Below are 15366 nucleotides of genomic sequence, written 5' to 3'. Positions count from 1 at the left end.
CCTGAGACCCACAACAAAGTTGCTGGAGTTCCAATTCTGCCCTCTCAGCTGGGCTACTCACAGCCCAGGGAACAATCCATCTTAAGCCAAGAACTCTTCCTGGAAGCTGTCCCACAGTCCTGGCATCCTGGGGTCTCCATTGCAACCCATGGTTCATCCCCATAGCTCCACTAGCCTGCAACAAACCCTGCCTTACACTGCCCAGTGGTCATCTACAACATTGCACACCCAGTGACCCTCTATTTCCTGCATTTGTTATACTCCACAGTACCAGGTGGGTTACCAAATTGTTAATACAGAAGGGAATAAAGCTGATTTTGAAGAATAGGAAAATTCCTTCAGCATTCTTTTCCCTACTTTTGGAAGTGTCAACATTCGTCCTGCTGTTTCAATGCAGAAGAGCAGGCGCAATCTCAGTGGTGGTAATCTGTCAAACAACTGCAGCTGAAGTAGGCTGTAGTCTATGGCCAGGCTTTCATTTCTTCCTGTGCCATTTTCTTCTGCTCATACCAGTCCAGTTCTTCTAAGCTCAACCCTACTCAAGGTCTCTGAACACAGCGAGAATGCAGTAAGGCTCTCACACAGACTGCTTTGGCCCAGTCTGCACAAAACTCTTTTTCTCTTTATAACCCAAACCTCACAGTCCACAATTCTTTTTGTATTTCTGTTTTACAACTTTGGCCAGAATGGTTCAACAAACTCTGCTTATAGCACTGCAAGACATCTGATAGGCCAAAATTTCATATCCTTCCACATTCTTCCTGAAAATCACTTCTAATAGGCCAAAAGCCACATAGGTTTCTAGCAGTAATGACCCCTTCCATTGGTACCAATTGTTGCAGTTACCATCCAATTGCTGGGATAAAACAACTGACCAAAAACAGCTGACGGGAGGAAAAATTTTATTTTTATGGAGGACATCTGATTCAAACAGGAGGAAACTACTACTGTTTTCTGGCTAAATTAATATAGTATGCTCACTAGATTGCCTTCTAAATACTTATATTTGTGCCCATATACTAATGTGACTCTCACTTTTGGTTAGAGAAGCTTCTCTTTTTAGATGGTGGTGACTACTGGGAGACTCAAAACTCATCAAAGTGCTAAGAAGAACTGGAAGTGTTCAGTACTAAGTGAGACATCTCTATAACATCCTCCAAGGCCCATTGAGGAAGAGATGGTAGAATTTAAGAGCCACAGGAAGGGGAAGAGTCAGGCATGGTGGTACATGCCTTTAATCCCAGCACTCAGGTGGCAGAGGTAGGAGGATCACCATGAGTTCAAGGCCAGCCTGGTCTACAGAGTGAGTGCTAGGTCAGTATGGGCTAGAGTGAGAACATATCTTTGAAAAAAAAATGCAAAGGAAGGGGAGGAGCATGAGAAAAAAGCAAGAAAAAAAAAAGCAAAAGAAGGGGAGCATGCTTTGCAATGCCATCTTCCACACACAAAGTGGCTGTGGCACTCATGACCTCACAGTGGTTGACACTACCTACACAAGACCTGCATAATAGGAAGGAAGAAAGGATGACATAAGAATAGAAAAGAGAATAGTTGGGAAGAAAGGGGATTCTAGTCGGGCGTGCCTTTAATTCCAGCACTTGGGAGGCAGAGATAGAAGGATCACTGTGAGTTCGAGGCCACCTTGAAAATACAGAGTGAATTCCAGGTCAGTCTGGGCTAGAGTGAGACCCTATCTTGAATGAATAATTAAAAAAAAAAAAAAAGAAAAAGAAAAAGGGATTCTGTGGAGGGGTGATTTAGGAAACGAGAGGGTAGAGGGAGGGAAGGTATTACGATTATGTTATATTGTCTATATGGATGGAAGCTGTCAATAAGTTTAAAAAGATGGAACTCAATGGATAAGGCACTTGCCTGCCAAGGAGAGAGAGAGAGAGAAGGAGAGAGGAAGGAAGAGAATGGGCATACCAGATCTTCTAGCCATTGTAAATGAACTCCAGACACATGTGCCTCCGTGTGCATCACATGAATAGTGGGGAACTGAACCTGGGTCCTTAGGCTTCACATACAAGCACCTTAACTGCTAAGCCATCTCTCCCTCATGGCATTTATGTTTTTGTGGGCCAGTCCCTAGCTAACTACCTGTCAGGGAAAAAGCTACCTTGTAGCTCCTTATCCATATCAACAGCATTGATGTCACTTGACATTTCATTAATTAACTCACTGGTTCTTATGCCCCCTCTCCCCCACCCAAAAAAACCCCAAATCTATGTTCCTGGGAAGCAGATGGCTTCCAGCCTGCTGTGCACAGAGCAAGTGTCCTGCTGATGGAGTTTTCTAGTTGCCTTTCCTTCCTGGAAAACATGGTCAGCCAGAGGTGGCACTCCACGAACTGGGGACTGCTTCATTAAAACTGGAGGAGGCCTCATTGCAAGAGGGTAGGACCCTGAAGTAGGCATCAAACCGTGCTGAGGAGATTTGGGGTGGAATAATGCTCCTCCTGGAGTGGCTGATAGTAAGCCTGGTGAGGAGGGTTGTGGGGTTCAGGGTGAGAATGAGAATAGAGGTTAGGACAGGCATGCTTGGTGGCATCAGATAACGAAAGCAGGAGAGCCAACCACATTTACTCACATGGTCACTTTATTCTGTGGTCAATAGTACAATGATTTTACCAACTTCACTTTACATGGCTGCCTTCACCTGACGACAAACAGGTCCTGTGTTGGCTTGCTCTTCCCTGCCCCGAGGAAGGAAAAGCAAGGCATCACTTGGATGGGGACCAGTTCTGCACAACCAGAATTCCAGCTTGCCAAGGGCCCAAGGAATCCAGGCTCCCAGAGTGAGGGAAGAGAGTGGCATAAATCTACTCCTTTCCCAGTCACAGGAATCACCTGGGGACAGGTAGGGCAGCAGTGGAGGCATAATTCTCCTCACAGGGCAGGTTCCAGTCAGCGTGGCAGGAAGTAGGGGGTGGGGGGGGAGAGCTGTTTCTCCTATCACACCGATGTAAATGGGAGGCCATTGGCTTTGTGTGTTTGTTTTGGTAGGGTCTCACTCGAGCCCAGGCTGACCTGGAATTCACTATGTAGCTTCAGAGTGGTGATTCTCCTACCTCCCCTTCCCCAGTGCTGAGATTAAAGGCATGCACCACCAGGCCCTAGCCATTGTTTTAAAACTGGCTACCTGTCACCACTAACCTCTGGCAAAGCCAAGGAGGAAGGAAGCATGTGGCTTACAAGGAAGGCTCTGCCCTCTACGCCTGCTGGGCGCCCCCTCCGACCACACAGACCACACGGATGACTGACTTCCGCTTTTACCTCTGTTTTTCCACCTTCAGTGCTGATGCTGACTGGACTTCTTTGGGTTCAACTTGTCTCTCTGAGCCCCTCCTTCCTGGCCTCTGCCACTGCCTATGAGCTGGGACGAGCTGGCTGTGGTATTTGCACGGTAGATAAGAGACGTCATACTTAGTAATAAATAACCCTGCGCGGGAGCCACAGGCACAGGGAGGTGGGACAGCTAGCGCCGCCGGGGGGCAGGTGCGTGAAAGCTTGCCAGGGGCGCTGGACGGCCTTGTGGACCTGGTGCCCCTTGCCTTCAGCCTGCCCAGGCCTCCCTGAGCAGCACTGGAGATCCTTGTTCCGGGAGCCCACGCTGCAGAGTTGGCATGGTCAGGTTTCATTTGGCACTGAGTGCTTAGACTCGGTCCTGAGCAGGGCCACTTACATCACAGCGCGGGGCTCTGACAGCTGGAGGGGTACGTTGGTATGGGTCACCATTTGGCTTTGTGCCCGAGACCAAGCTGAGACCAAGCTGTCTGTAGTACTGCATCTAGATCGTCTAGCATCTAGTAATAATACCCTCTTCGTGAAAGTAAGTCACAAAATATTATCGTCGACAAAAAACTCAAGGGTGCAATTACCTTAAATTTTAAAAAGTGCTTTCCATAGAAACCCAGTCCTCCTGTACATTTCCCTAGGCCAGCCATGGGAGGAGGAAGGAATTAGGGAGGAGGCCTGGGAGACCTCAGTCTTTGGCTCTGGCTCTGAATCCGAGGCTCCAGGGAAGCAGCCTCTCCCCACTGGCTGTATTTCATGCTCTGCACTTAAGGGTACATGAGCGCCCATGGCCATCATTCTCCCCTCCCTGCAGGGAAGTGGAAAAAGTCCCATGGTATAGAACCCAATATACTCATTACTTCCTTCATCTCTCTCCCCTGTGTTAATTTTTGCCAGAAAGCCCAGGCCAGCCTGTCTGCACCCCAGTCCAGAGAACAGGCCCCGCTGCGTGCCCCTCAGCCTGTGAGGGGCCCATCTAGCAGTAGAAGCCGAGTCGGGATGGATAGCCTAGGAGGGACACTGGCTCTTGAGGCGTTTCTTCCTCTCCACTGCCAACCGCAGAGCCTGCAGGAGCTTGTCTTTGTTATTGAGGATGTTGTACTCCGAGAGCTTCACCAGCTTGTCAAAGGCAGCCTCCGTGTATGTCAGCTCCTTGGTGGCATAGGGAGATTTGGGGCCATAGATATCCAGTTCCCCTAGCTCCAGCTCCTCGGGGCTCCGCTCCACACCTTGGGGCAACAGGACATGCTGTAAACCTTTATCATATTAGGTTGCAAGGTTGCACACGAAAGCATGCACATTCACACTCATACGAGCACACACACATATCTAATCTCCTTAGCTCAGGGTCACAGCTTATCCATTTTAGGGCTCCCTTAGCCCCATGCAGTACCAGGCACATAGTTGGGTATAAGTAAATGGTGGAATGATTAAAATGGGAGACCATGCTGACAGTTCATGGGATGAGAGAGGGCTCCCTGGGCTCACACCACAGCTAAGCCAGGCGTCTCTTTTCGTGCCATCAGAAACTTCTTCAAGTCTAAAGACAGGATCTGAAGCCAGCCAGAGCTGGAAACAGAACTTAGGGGCAGCTCACCTGGAGCCTTGTACTTTCTGAAGGTGTCATTGATGAGTGGGAAAAAAGCCACAATGGGGGCATCAGGCTGATCTTGGGGCTGCTCTATCAGGTAGCACTCCTTGAGGTTTTTGTCATCATCCTGGATCATATAGCTGGGGAAGGGGATGTTCTGCGTGGTGCAATACTCACAGGTTTGTTTCAGGGGCTGGAATAGCACAGAATACGTGACTGAGCATTGTAGGGCTGGGGGAGGGTGAGCCGCAGAGGTCCTGGGGCTAGCTTACTGATTTCTCCACCTAAGTCCGGTCCCCAACTGCTTTGTCCATTCAGGGTACAGTCATGGCTGGCCAGGCTCCTGTACACATGCATGAATTTTGGAACTGACAGTGTCATAAAGCTAGAAAAAAAGTGTCTTTAAAGTCAGACAGAGCCCTGGAGCTACTGTCAGAATCCCCTGAGTTCTGTGGCTGTTCGATGACTCGTTTGCTATACAATCTGAACTTGACTAGACACTTACCCTCCCTATGCCTTGGTTTCCTTATTTCACAACATGGGGCAATGGCAGCTATATACCTTTACCTTAAAGAGGGTATAAGGACCAGGCGAGATCTTAGACACGAAAGTATACTGCTACTTCTTTATAAACTTAAGTCATTGTCATTGTAAGCATCTGTCTGCCCCTACCCCCTAATGCCCCACTTTAGGACAGAACTATATCAAAGTCAACCAAAAATAGTAACTTTCTCTTAAAGGGAAAGTAAATTAAAAAAATCAATAAGAACCACTGGTCTGGGGTCTTTAGAATAGTCATATGAAGCCATGCTCCCTCGAGGAGGAGCAGTGGGATGATTTTGAAAATAGGTCATTACAAACTCTCCAAGTGGTGCAAGGCTTTAGAATGGTTAAAGGCATCTTTTTTTGGTTTTGTTTTGAAAATGTATGACAAAGTCTTTAGTTTTAAATGATTATCAATATACTAAGTAACATGTAACAAGTTCTTGAGTCCTATTATCTAGCAATTTGAGTAAGTAAGCAGCAGCCCAAACAAGTATATTACTATTTACTGCTTTAATCTTTAGACAGAATAGATTATGTGAAGGCTGGCGGCTGCTTCATACAAGTTACAATTGACTATTTACTACTTTTTCATAGCTAAGGCCCCTGACCTTTAAGAAAGTGTGAAGGAAAAAATTTAATCCCTTTCTTTCTTCAAAGAATTGATTTTTCTCCTACTAGATTAAGAAAGAAAAACTCAACATGGATATATGTTGCCTACGCAAAAAACTCACAGGGAGACAGACAACATATACTCATTAAATTTCTAAGACACACAGGTGACAAGATGAATTCTTTGGATAAGTACTAAGCCTGTACAAAGAGCTAGATTAACACCTCTACAAAAAAAGTGAAGGGGTGTCCTACAGCGAAGAAAAATAACGTAATGCCTTTCATAAGGACTCCAGCCTTGCAAGGCTACCTACTTCATAAGGGCATCTTCAACGCTAGCCTGTGGGTAGGCGCTTCTCTCTCCTCCCCTCCGTTTATGTGGTAGTTTGCATGAACTTCTGGTGGATGGTACACGTGAAGGCCAAGAGGCTATCCAGGACTTCATCCCTGTTCTGCTGGAAAGCGGGTCTGGAGGCCAGCCACCTTCTCCTGGGCCTCCTTCTCCACCTCAGTGCCACAGCTTTCTCAGCCTTGAACTCTTTCTCTCTTGCAGGCCTCAGCCACCTGCTTCTTGGCCTATAGCAGCTGCTGGATCCCCTGCGACTGACTCGCCATGGCTATGGGGACTCCCACCCGGTGGCCCCCAGACTGACCCGGAACTCACTATGTGGCCCAGGATGGCCTTGAATTCATGGTGATCCTCTTACCTCAGCCTCACAAGTGCTGGGATTATAGACATGAGCTACCACGCCTGGCAAAGTCATTTTTAAAAACTCCTTTTTTTTTTTTTTTGGTAGCTGAAGAATGGCTAAGTATAAAATAATTTTCAAAGGCAAGAATACAATTATTATTCACTAGGTGATTTTATATAAACCACAGGCCCTGGTGTGTGTAAGAGCCAGCTGGTTGTCAGTGAGGGTTAGATCTTTAGCCCATGCACCATGCATGGTGCACTGCCTGATGCCTGATTCCCCTGATGCTATCTCAGAGCCTCCCGGTAGAGCACGTTCTCCCATGTCACCGTGGCCGAGGCCTCTGATGCGGCAGCCTCGATTCTGTGATGGCTCTAGAGGGACTTCAGCAGTGCCCCTTAGCTGTACTTGCCTTGGTCTGCGACCCTGCACAGTAACTCAGGTGGATGATGAGGTCGGCTTTTCTCTCTGGCCTGAGGAGAGGAGCATAGCTGGAGTTGACGAAGAACGCAGTATCCAGCAGGCACAAGTGTTTCGTGAACTGTGTCAACTGGTTTGGGAGGTGGTCCAGCACTGTGTCTGAAAGCCAAGCTTTCTGGTTACCAACTGCCTGGTGCCAACCATGGAAGGGGGCAGCTGGTGGGGACAGAATGCCCTGCCTGGAGTTTCCTTCCCTCACCCTGAACCTCCAGCCTCCCCACTTCCCACCAGGGCAGCTTTTCTGGGCAAGCTGATAAGTACCAGCATGTTCTAGGGGCTTCAGCAAGACTTTGATGGTTTATGCACAGAAAACTCACTATGAGCCAGGCACAGAGCATGCGGGATAACTGGGGTGTAAAACCATCCTATGAACTAGGACTACCCCTAGTTCTAGGGCCAGTTGCTCCGTCTGCCCCAGATCCCCAGATAGTGCGGACAAGGATCGTCCAGGCTCAAAGGACCTTTGTAAGCTGTGGCCAAATAAAGTAGCAAAGAAGATGGAAGTGCGACACAGGAAGAGCGCTGGACTTGTGAGAATCCCCTTAGTTCTGTCCTCAAAGCCTTGGCAGGAAGAAGTTGTATGGAGCCAAAGCTACAAGAAGCATGGTTTAAGGCCCAATGCCAAGAAGCACCACAAGGGGTGGGGGCAAGGCTGGGCTATCCAGTGGGGTGCCACTCACATTATTTCCCCACCTCCTGTCATGACATAATGCAGAAAGTAGGAGCTCATGTCTCACTATCTGCACCATGAGGCCAGCTTGGGCAGCTGAGACTGTTGGGAAGATTTTGCTCCTTCTAGTCATTTAATTAATACCCACACTGCCCGCCCCCACAGGTGCAGCCCTTTTCATTCAAGCCCACATCTTCACCCTAGGGGAGTTAGCTGGGTTTGACCCGATGCACATGGCCAGAGGAGAATATATCTTTTTCCGTGGTCAACACCCACTTCTCCTTCCTCTCAACACAGCCAGGCCTGGAGGAGCGCCCGGGGGGGGGGGGGGTACCTTTCCACATGGAGAACTGCCTGTGCTGCAAGTAGTCTGTGTGGAGCTGTAGGCCGAACAGGAAGTTGTGAAATTCTGACACGAAAGGCCTATGTGTGAGGATGTCTCGGAAGGTATTGGACAGCCATGTCCCTGGTATCACTACTGAGGTCTCCAGGGGGTTGGCGTCACACCTGGGGATTTCAGGCAGGAGTGGCTCATCTTCTGCAAGGAACAGAGGGTAGAGAGCAGGTTACAGAGGCGCTCCAAGGGTGTGCAGTTGACATCTTTGCTCAGGCCCCGACTCTGGAACCAAGTGGACACAGGTGAGAGGCATGGAACAAGAATGGGTAGTGGGGGCTGGAGAGATGGCGTAGCGGTTAAGCGCTTGCCTGTGAAGCCTAAGGACCCTGGTTCGAGGCTCGGTTCCCCAGGTCCCACGTTAGCCAGATGCACAAGGGGGCGCACGCGTCTGGAGTTCGTTTGCAGAGGCTGGAAGCCCTGGCGCGCCCATTCTCTCTCTCTCCCTCTATCCGTCTTTCTATCTGTGTCTGTCGCTCTCAAATAAATAAATAAATAAATAAATAAATAAAAAGAAAAGAAAAGAAAAAAGAATGGGTAGTGGGCAAGAAGAAGGAGGGTGACTGATAAGGGGGGGTGGGGCCTCAGAGAGTGTGAAAGTCCAGAAGGGCAGCCCGTCACTGAGTGCACAGATCCTCAGCCTCCTTGGCCGCCTGCAGACAGGGGGAGATGCTCTAGCCCTTGCTACCTTTCCATGTCTGTGAGCCAAAAGTAGTGGGAAGCAGGTCCTCAGCCCTTGATGCACGCCCCACACCTCCATCCCCCTTCCATGAGGGAACGGCCCAGGTCACCCACCGATGTCATGCAGTTTCTCTCTTGTCCACCTGTGGAAAAACTCCTCTGAGGTGTGAGACAAATTCCAGGCATCGAGCAGGTTCAGGGAGAAGATACTGCTCCACAAACCTAGGAAGCAGGGCTGCTGTGACAACTCTGACCAGGAGCCCGGGGACTCCCGACCCTCCCTGGCCTCGAGGACACCTCCAGGCCAGGCTGCTCATGGACAGGATGCACTTGGATTGCCTCAGCGCTTCTCCTCACTGCAGGGAGGACACACACAGCCTTACGGCTGACAAGCACAGGGCCTGAGTTCAAGTCCAGAGCCACCCTTGCATCAGTTCATACAACTAAATAAGGCATTTAGGACTGTGTCTGACATATGCTAAGCTTTGGTTGACATATGTAGTGTTATTTCTTAATTTAAAAATGTAAAATTTAGGCCAGGTGTGGTGGCAAAACATCTTTAATCCCAGCATGTGGGAGGCGGAGGTAGGGGGATCATTGTGAGTTTGAAGCCACCCCTGACTTCATAGTGAATTCCAGAGCAGCCTGGGTTAGAGCAAGACCCTACCTCAAAACACCAAAAAAAAAAAAAAAAAAAAAAAAAGTAACATGTATAATACTGGTATTAAAGCCAGGTGTGATAGCCCACACCTGTAATTCCAGTACTGGGGAGACTGAGGCAAGAGTATTGCTATGAGTTAAAAGTTAGCCTTGGCTACAGAGACCCTATTTAAAAAAAAATAAAGTACTTTTAAATTAAACATACAAGATTGTTTTTAACTCAACCCCAATATACAGATGAGGAAAAAGGTGCTGAGAATGTAGGTTTTATTTATTTTTTGATGTAGGGTCTCACTCTAGCCTAGGCTGACCTGGAATTTACTGGGTAGTCTCTGGGTGGCCTCGAACTCATGGCGATCCTCCTATCTCTGCCTGTGAGTGCCAGAATTAAAGGTGTGTGCCACCACGCCCCACTGAATGTCGGTAATTTAACAATTCCACAGCTAGTGAGGGAGGAACCAAATTCCAGCCGAGCCGCAGCGTTCAGAACCACACGCTCACAGTTTAGGGGCTCAGCAGAAGGAAGAACCACGGGCTGGGGCCCCCGTGTGGCTTCACGGAAGAGATGGGCTTGAGTTCGACTTCCTACAGTGGGTTGGTTTGTGGGTAAGTGTAGACATCCAGCTTGAATAAAGCACATTTCAATAGCTGTTGCTCGGGCTGTAACCATGGGCCTGCTTCCCGAAGTGGTACTTTGATGGGCACCCTTGAGGGAGGACCAACTCTGGACGTGCCAGTCGGGCGCTGGCGTCTGAGGAACCGGGGAATGCAGACCGAAGCCCGGCTTCCCCGGGGCCGTGTCCTTTGCCCTCTGGCTCCTTGGGGGCAGATGCTGGGTGCCCCTGGAAGCAGGCACGCTGCCCCTGGCCCGGGCGGGGAGAGCGAGGACGTCGTCCTCAGCTCACACGCCCAGGCTGCTGTGAGTGGACCCCGAGGACAGGGACAGCCCCTGGGTCCCGGTCAGTCTCTCCGGGCCAAGGCAGATTAGGGCAGTCCTGGCAGCGTGGGGTCACGAGCCCTTCTGCCGGGCCCGGCGGAGCTGGCAGGTGCCGGGAGAGCCGCGTGTTCAAGGTTCACCAGGGCAGCGCGGGCCGGGCTTCCCGGTTCAAGGACGGGCCCGGGTGCTCTGGGGCCTCCCAGCCAGGACTCACCCAGCATGTAGCACATCTGCGACTCGGGGATCCGCTTCCTCAGCCGCCCCATGAAGAACTCGGAGCCAAAGAGCTCTGTGGGGACGAAGGCCCCGTACTTGGGGATGCCGACCTCGTAGGGGGAGAACTCACACCATTCTGCACGCGACGACGGGGAGGTGTCAGCCTCCGGCCCGGTCGCCCCCCACGACCCCCCCCCGGCCCCCCCCCCCGGCCCCGCCCTCCCGCCCGCCGGCCCTGGCTCGAGTCCCGAGCTCGGAACCCCAGCGTAGCTCCCCTATGGGACACGCGGGGGCGCTCGCGGCCAGGAAAACAGCTCTGGAAACCACTGGCTCCGACATTCACTCCTCAAGTTCGGATAGGCCGGGCTAAACTGAGCCCCAAGCACTATATAGGAACCACGAGGCTCACACTCCTTCCCCTTAGGCACCCTAAGAAATGCCACGGGCTAGTTACCTCGCTACCTTCCTTTCCCCAGCCTCACCTAGCAAGCTAAGGAGCCCTTCCCCACGCTGTACTCATGAGACAACAAAGTTGCTTTCCTCAATGTGGGCACTGCGTTTTGATCTGGAGATTAGCCTGTGTGCGTGTGTTGGGGAAAGGGAGACCTGGAGATGCTGGGTGCCTGTGCCCACCAAGAAGGGAACCCCTCCGAAGTCCCTAGCCACCAGTGTTACCTCTGAAATCCTGGTTGCTTACATCATCCTTGACATTGATGGTGAGGTAGATGGGCAGGGGGTTCTGGCCCCGGCACAAAGCAGCACGCTGCTCTGACAGCTTGACTTCATTTTTCTGTGGAGACACCAATGGTGAGGGAGAGGAAGCTGACTCGCAGGCCCAGGGGTCCGTGTGGAGTGACAGGGGGATTTGGAACTTTGGAGCCACTTCCGGGCTTTGAAGTCCACCAGAACGTTGTGTGGGCTTCAATGATCCCAGTTACCAGCTCTTAAGTGAACCCATTAAATGTACCCCACTTCCTGGTGCTGCCCACCAGCTCAAGCCATAGGTAGGGTAGGGCTGGCTTGACAGCTTAGTGCTGTCTCCTGGGGTCTTGAGGGTTCTCCGCAAATCTCAGCAGCTACAGGATGAAAAGGTAAGGGCGGGAGAGACCACCACTGCCATGATCTTCCACCTCTGGAAATTGAGCGGCAGCAGAAGGTTTTGTTTAATCAACTTGGTATGCTGGGCTCCACAGCTGCCTGCGGGATGACCTCCTCTGATTACCCTGTTTGCAAAGGCTCAAGAACCAGGGTGGAATAGCAAACATGTGCGTGACCCAACAACTCTTGAATTTCCTTTGAAGGAAAACAGTGCCTGTCACAGCAGGACCCAGAGATCTGGGCACAACAGAATTGAATGTTCTGGAAGTAAAGTCGCAGACTCAGGGAAGTGGCCAGTCCTCTGTCATTGTAAAGGGAGCTGGAGGGAAAGAGAACCATGCCTTGGCCAGAGTAGAAGAGCAGAGGCCTCCCCCAGCATCCCAGACTCGCTTCCCTGCATCCTCTCCTTGCCAAGCCTTCAACATGCCCTGACTTCTGACCTAGAAACTTTTGAGGCATTCTTTCTTATCATATGGGTTACTACTGGTAGCAAATCATTGACAAAAAGTTTATGAAGGGTTCTTTTGGTCTTTGAGGAGGAGGCTCCCATGTAACACTGCTCATAAACTCGTGGCAATCCTCCTGCCTCTGCCTACCTCCTTCTGGGATTATAGATGTGCACCACCTTGCCTGGCTTCTGTTAAGATGTTAGCTACTACTTATTAGGAATTCCCACTGAGGAAAAGTCCAGAGCGGGGCCAGAATTCCAGCCCCATCCTGCCTGAATTCAGAAGGCAGGACTCGGAGGTTCTGTCTCACTCCAGCTTCATCATGGGGTCACGTTAAAGGAGAGGTTTTCAAAGGGATAGATCTGTGGGATCCATCCAGAGCTATGGGTTGAACCACATCAGATTCCTTTTTGCATCCTCAGTGAGTAGGGCTCCTCACATACAGGAGATAATTATTTTAAAAAATGAATGATGGGCTGGAGAGATGGCTTAGTGGTTAAGCACTTGCCTGTGAAGCCTAAGGACCCCAGTTCGAGGCTTGATTCCCCAGGACCCACGTTAGCCAGATGCACAAGGGGGTGCATGTGTCTGAAGTTCGTTTGCAGTGGCTGGAAGCCCTGGTGTGCCCATTTTCTTTCTCTCTGCCTCTTTCTCTGTCTGTTGCTCTCAAATAAGAATAAATAAATACAAATAATAATTAAAAAATGAATGAGGAATGAGTGAATATTAAGGACGAGAGTCAGCCATGTGTGGTGGCACAAGCCAACACTTGGGAGACTGAGGCAGGAGGATCACCACAAGTTCAAGCCCAGCCTGGGGTTCTTCCCTGAGTCTGTGACTTTTCTTCCAGGACCCCATCTCTAAACAATAACAGCAGAAAAGAAAGATGAGAGTCACAAGTTGCCCAAATTGTCTGATTTTCTAACAGAGGGGAGATTCTAGAAAAGAATTTGCTGTCATTTCTCCTTCTGGAAAGTTCTATGTTGAATTTGGAGCTCCTCAGACATCTTTAGGGGCCAAGAACTGGGGCCTGGATAGAGGATATTGGAGCCTCTGCTTGGGGCCGTGCAACAAGTCAAAGGCGGCTTCTCACTGGGGCCTGGTGTAACAGAGCCAGGTGCCCGTCGAATTACCCCTGATGTCCAGGATCACGTCCCTTGTGCCCCCCCCCCACTGCATCCTACATGGCTGTCATCAGCTGCATTCCAGCATGGCTGGTTCTCTTTGGGGACACATGGCACTCAGATCAGTGGTTTTCAGAGCAGGAAGGAACCTCACTAGACTCATTCCCTGGTGAATGCCATGAACATGAAGCCTGCAGACCTCCAACGACCAAGAGCAGTACTGGTTCCTCATGAAGGTTTCTGGTGCTATGGCCTGAAATCCATGGCTGCTGGGCCGAGGCCATGCCTCCCTGGACCCAGTGCAGCAGACGCTGAGTCAGACCCGCTAGAGGGCCACGGGATCTCACTCATGGCTTTGACTGCAGGACCATCCAAAGGCCTTGCTGAGCCTTCCTCGGCCACACGGCATTAGTATACTTCCACTTGCGCTTGCTGCCTCTCGCTTCCATGTAGTGTTGGACTGGTAGCATGTTGACAGTCTTACCTAGCTTACCACTCCAGTTTCTGCCACCAGTGTTTCGGCATGGCTTTCAGGGGACATGTAGCCTCTGATGGGGAGTACCCAGGCTTTCCCAACAAGTGGGGCTCAGTCATCCTCTGAAGGAGAAGTGGGAAGATCATCCCAGCACTTTCCTGCGCCATGTCTTTGGGCACTGCCTGATTCTTATAGCCCGAGGATGCACCTGCAGGCTAACCGAACGTGACATCAGTCAGGGCATGTGGGACCCAGGAGAAGCTGAACACCCACCTTGTCTCCCAGACAGGACTCAATCAGCAGGCCCCAGAAGTCTGTAAAGGTGACATTGTAGCCCTCCTGGCTGCGTTGTCGGAGTTCCTCTCTGAATTTGCACAGCTGGTCTGGGAACAGGGAGGGCATCTTGTCTTTGACAGCATGTCTCCGGGCCTCAAAGATAGCAGGTTCCAGATTTTTAGAGGACCACTCAGGGTCACTATACAAGGTAGCCATGGTCCTAGGGAGAGATAAGCATGGCTGATCTGGTCTGATCCTGCCTGCATCCAATTAGGAGAGAAGATGTACAGTTCAGGGCTGGAGAGATGTCTTGGCAGTTAAGGCACTTGCCTGTGAGGCCTAAGGACCCAGGTTTGATTCCCTAGTACCTATGTAAGCCAGATGCATGCACAAGGTGGTGCATGTGTTTGGAGTTCATTTGTAGTAGCTGGGGGCCCTCTTCTCTCTCTATCTTTTTGTTTTTTGAGGTAGGGTCTCACTCTAGCCCAGGCTGACTTGGAATTCACTATGTAGTCTCAGGGTGGTTTCAAACTCATGGCAGTCCTCCTATCTCTGCCCCTGAGTGCTGGGATTAAAGACGTGTGCTACTATGCCTGGCAGCTCTCCCTTTCTATCTGCCTCTTTCTCTCTCTCAAGTAACTAAACAAATAAGTAAGATATTACACAAGGTGGGCAGGTCACAGGGAGTCATATACCTGCCAGGAGAAGGGCCTGGATAGAAGTGGGTGAGACAAGGGTGAGGGTGAGGAGTAGAATATTATTTTTGCCATCTCTTGATGATTATGTGCCAAGTGTACCACATTGGTTGATACAAAAATTCTGAACCCAGATCTTCCTAGGTTCAAGCCCAGGCTCTTCCACTGACTTGGTGTGTGAGCTCAGGCAAGCTACCAAACTGCTCTTGTCTCAGTGGAAATCTGTGACAGGTGGACCCCTTCACCCAGTTCTTAAAGATCACATCATGTGAGGCGTAGGAACAGTGGTAGCACAGGGCAGCTGACTCCAGATTCTGCATCTGGAGTTTGTTTGCAGTGGCAGATGGCCCCAGTGTGCCCATTCTCTCTCTCTCCTCTCTCTTAAATAAGTAAATAGAATCATCATATTCCTTAGTTAAAAAAGAGTATTTGCCATGTTTTCTCCAGGCCAGGGGACCCTTCAGCCTCCCACCCTGG

General features: G+C 50.4%; 1 protein-coding gene and 1 pseudogene across 2 annotated transcripts in view; both read right to left on the bottom strand.

The window, feature by feature from the left end:
* Positions 1-4304: 4304 nt before the first annotated feature.
* The window catches only part of Pla2g4e (phospholipase A2 group IVE), a 42906-nt gene continuing 31844 nt past the window's right edge, over positions 4305-15366 (bottom strand). For both annotated transcript variants that reach the window (XM_045157468.1, XM_045157469.1), the window contains exons 13-20: positions 14192-14414; positions 11448-11562; positions 10771-10908; positions 9074-9181; positions 8219-8422; positions 7147-7313; positions 4894-5080; positions 4305-4525 (exon numbers count right to left, since the gene is read on the bottom strand). In XM_045157468.1, the coding sequence (XP_045013403.1) occupies positions 4305-4525; positions 4894-5080; positions 7147-7313; positions 8219-8422; positions 9074-9181; positions 10771-10908; positions 11448-11562; positions 14192-14414 (1363 nt within the window). The remainder of the gene's footprint in view (positions 4526-4893; positions 5081-7146; positions 7314-8218; positions 8423-9073; positions 9182-10770; positions 10909-11447; positions 11563-14191; positions 14415-15366) is intronic.
* Positions 6358-6657, bottom strand: LOC123462750 (annotated as a pseudogene).

Source organism: Jaculus jaculus, chromosome 8 (genome assembly GCF_020740685.1).
Source record: "Jaculus jaculus isolate mJacJac1 chromosome 8, mJacJac1.mat.Y.cur, whole genome shotgun sequence".
Classification (NCBI taxonomy): domain Eukaryota; kingdom Metazoa; phylum Chordata; class Mammalia; order Rodentia; family Dipodidae; genus Jaculus; species Jaculus jaculus.
The sequence above is the reverse complement of the archived record's forward strand: the minus strand, read 5'-3'. Positions and strand labels throughout refer to the sequence as shown.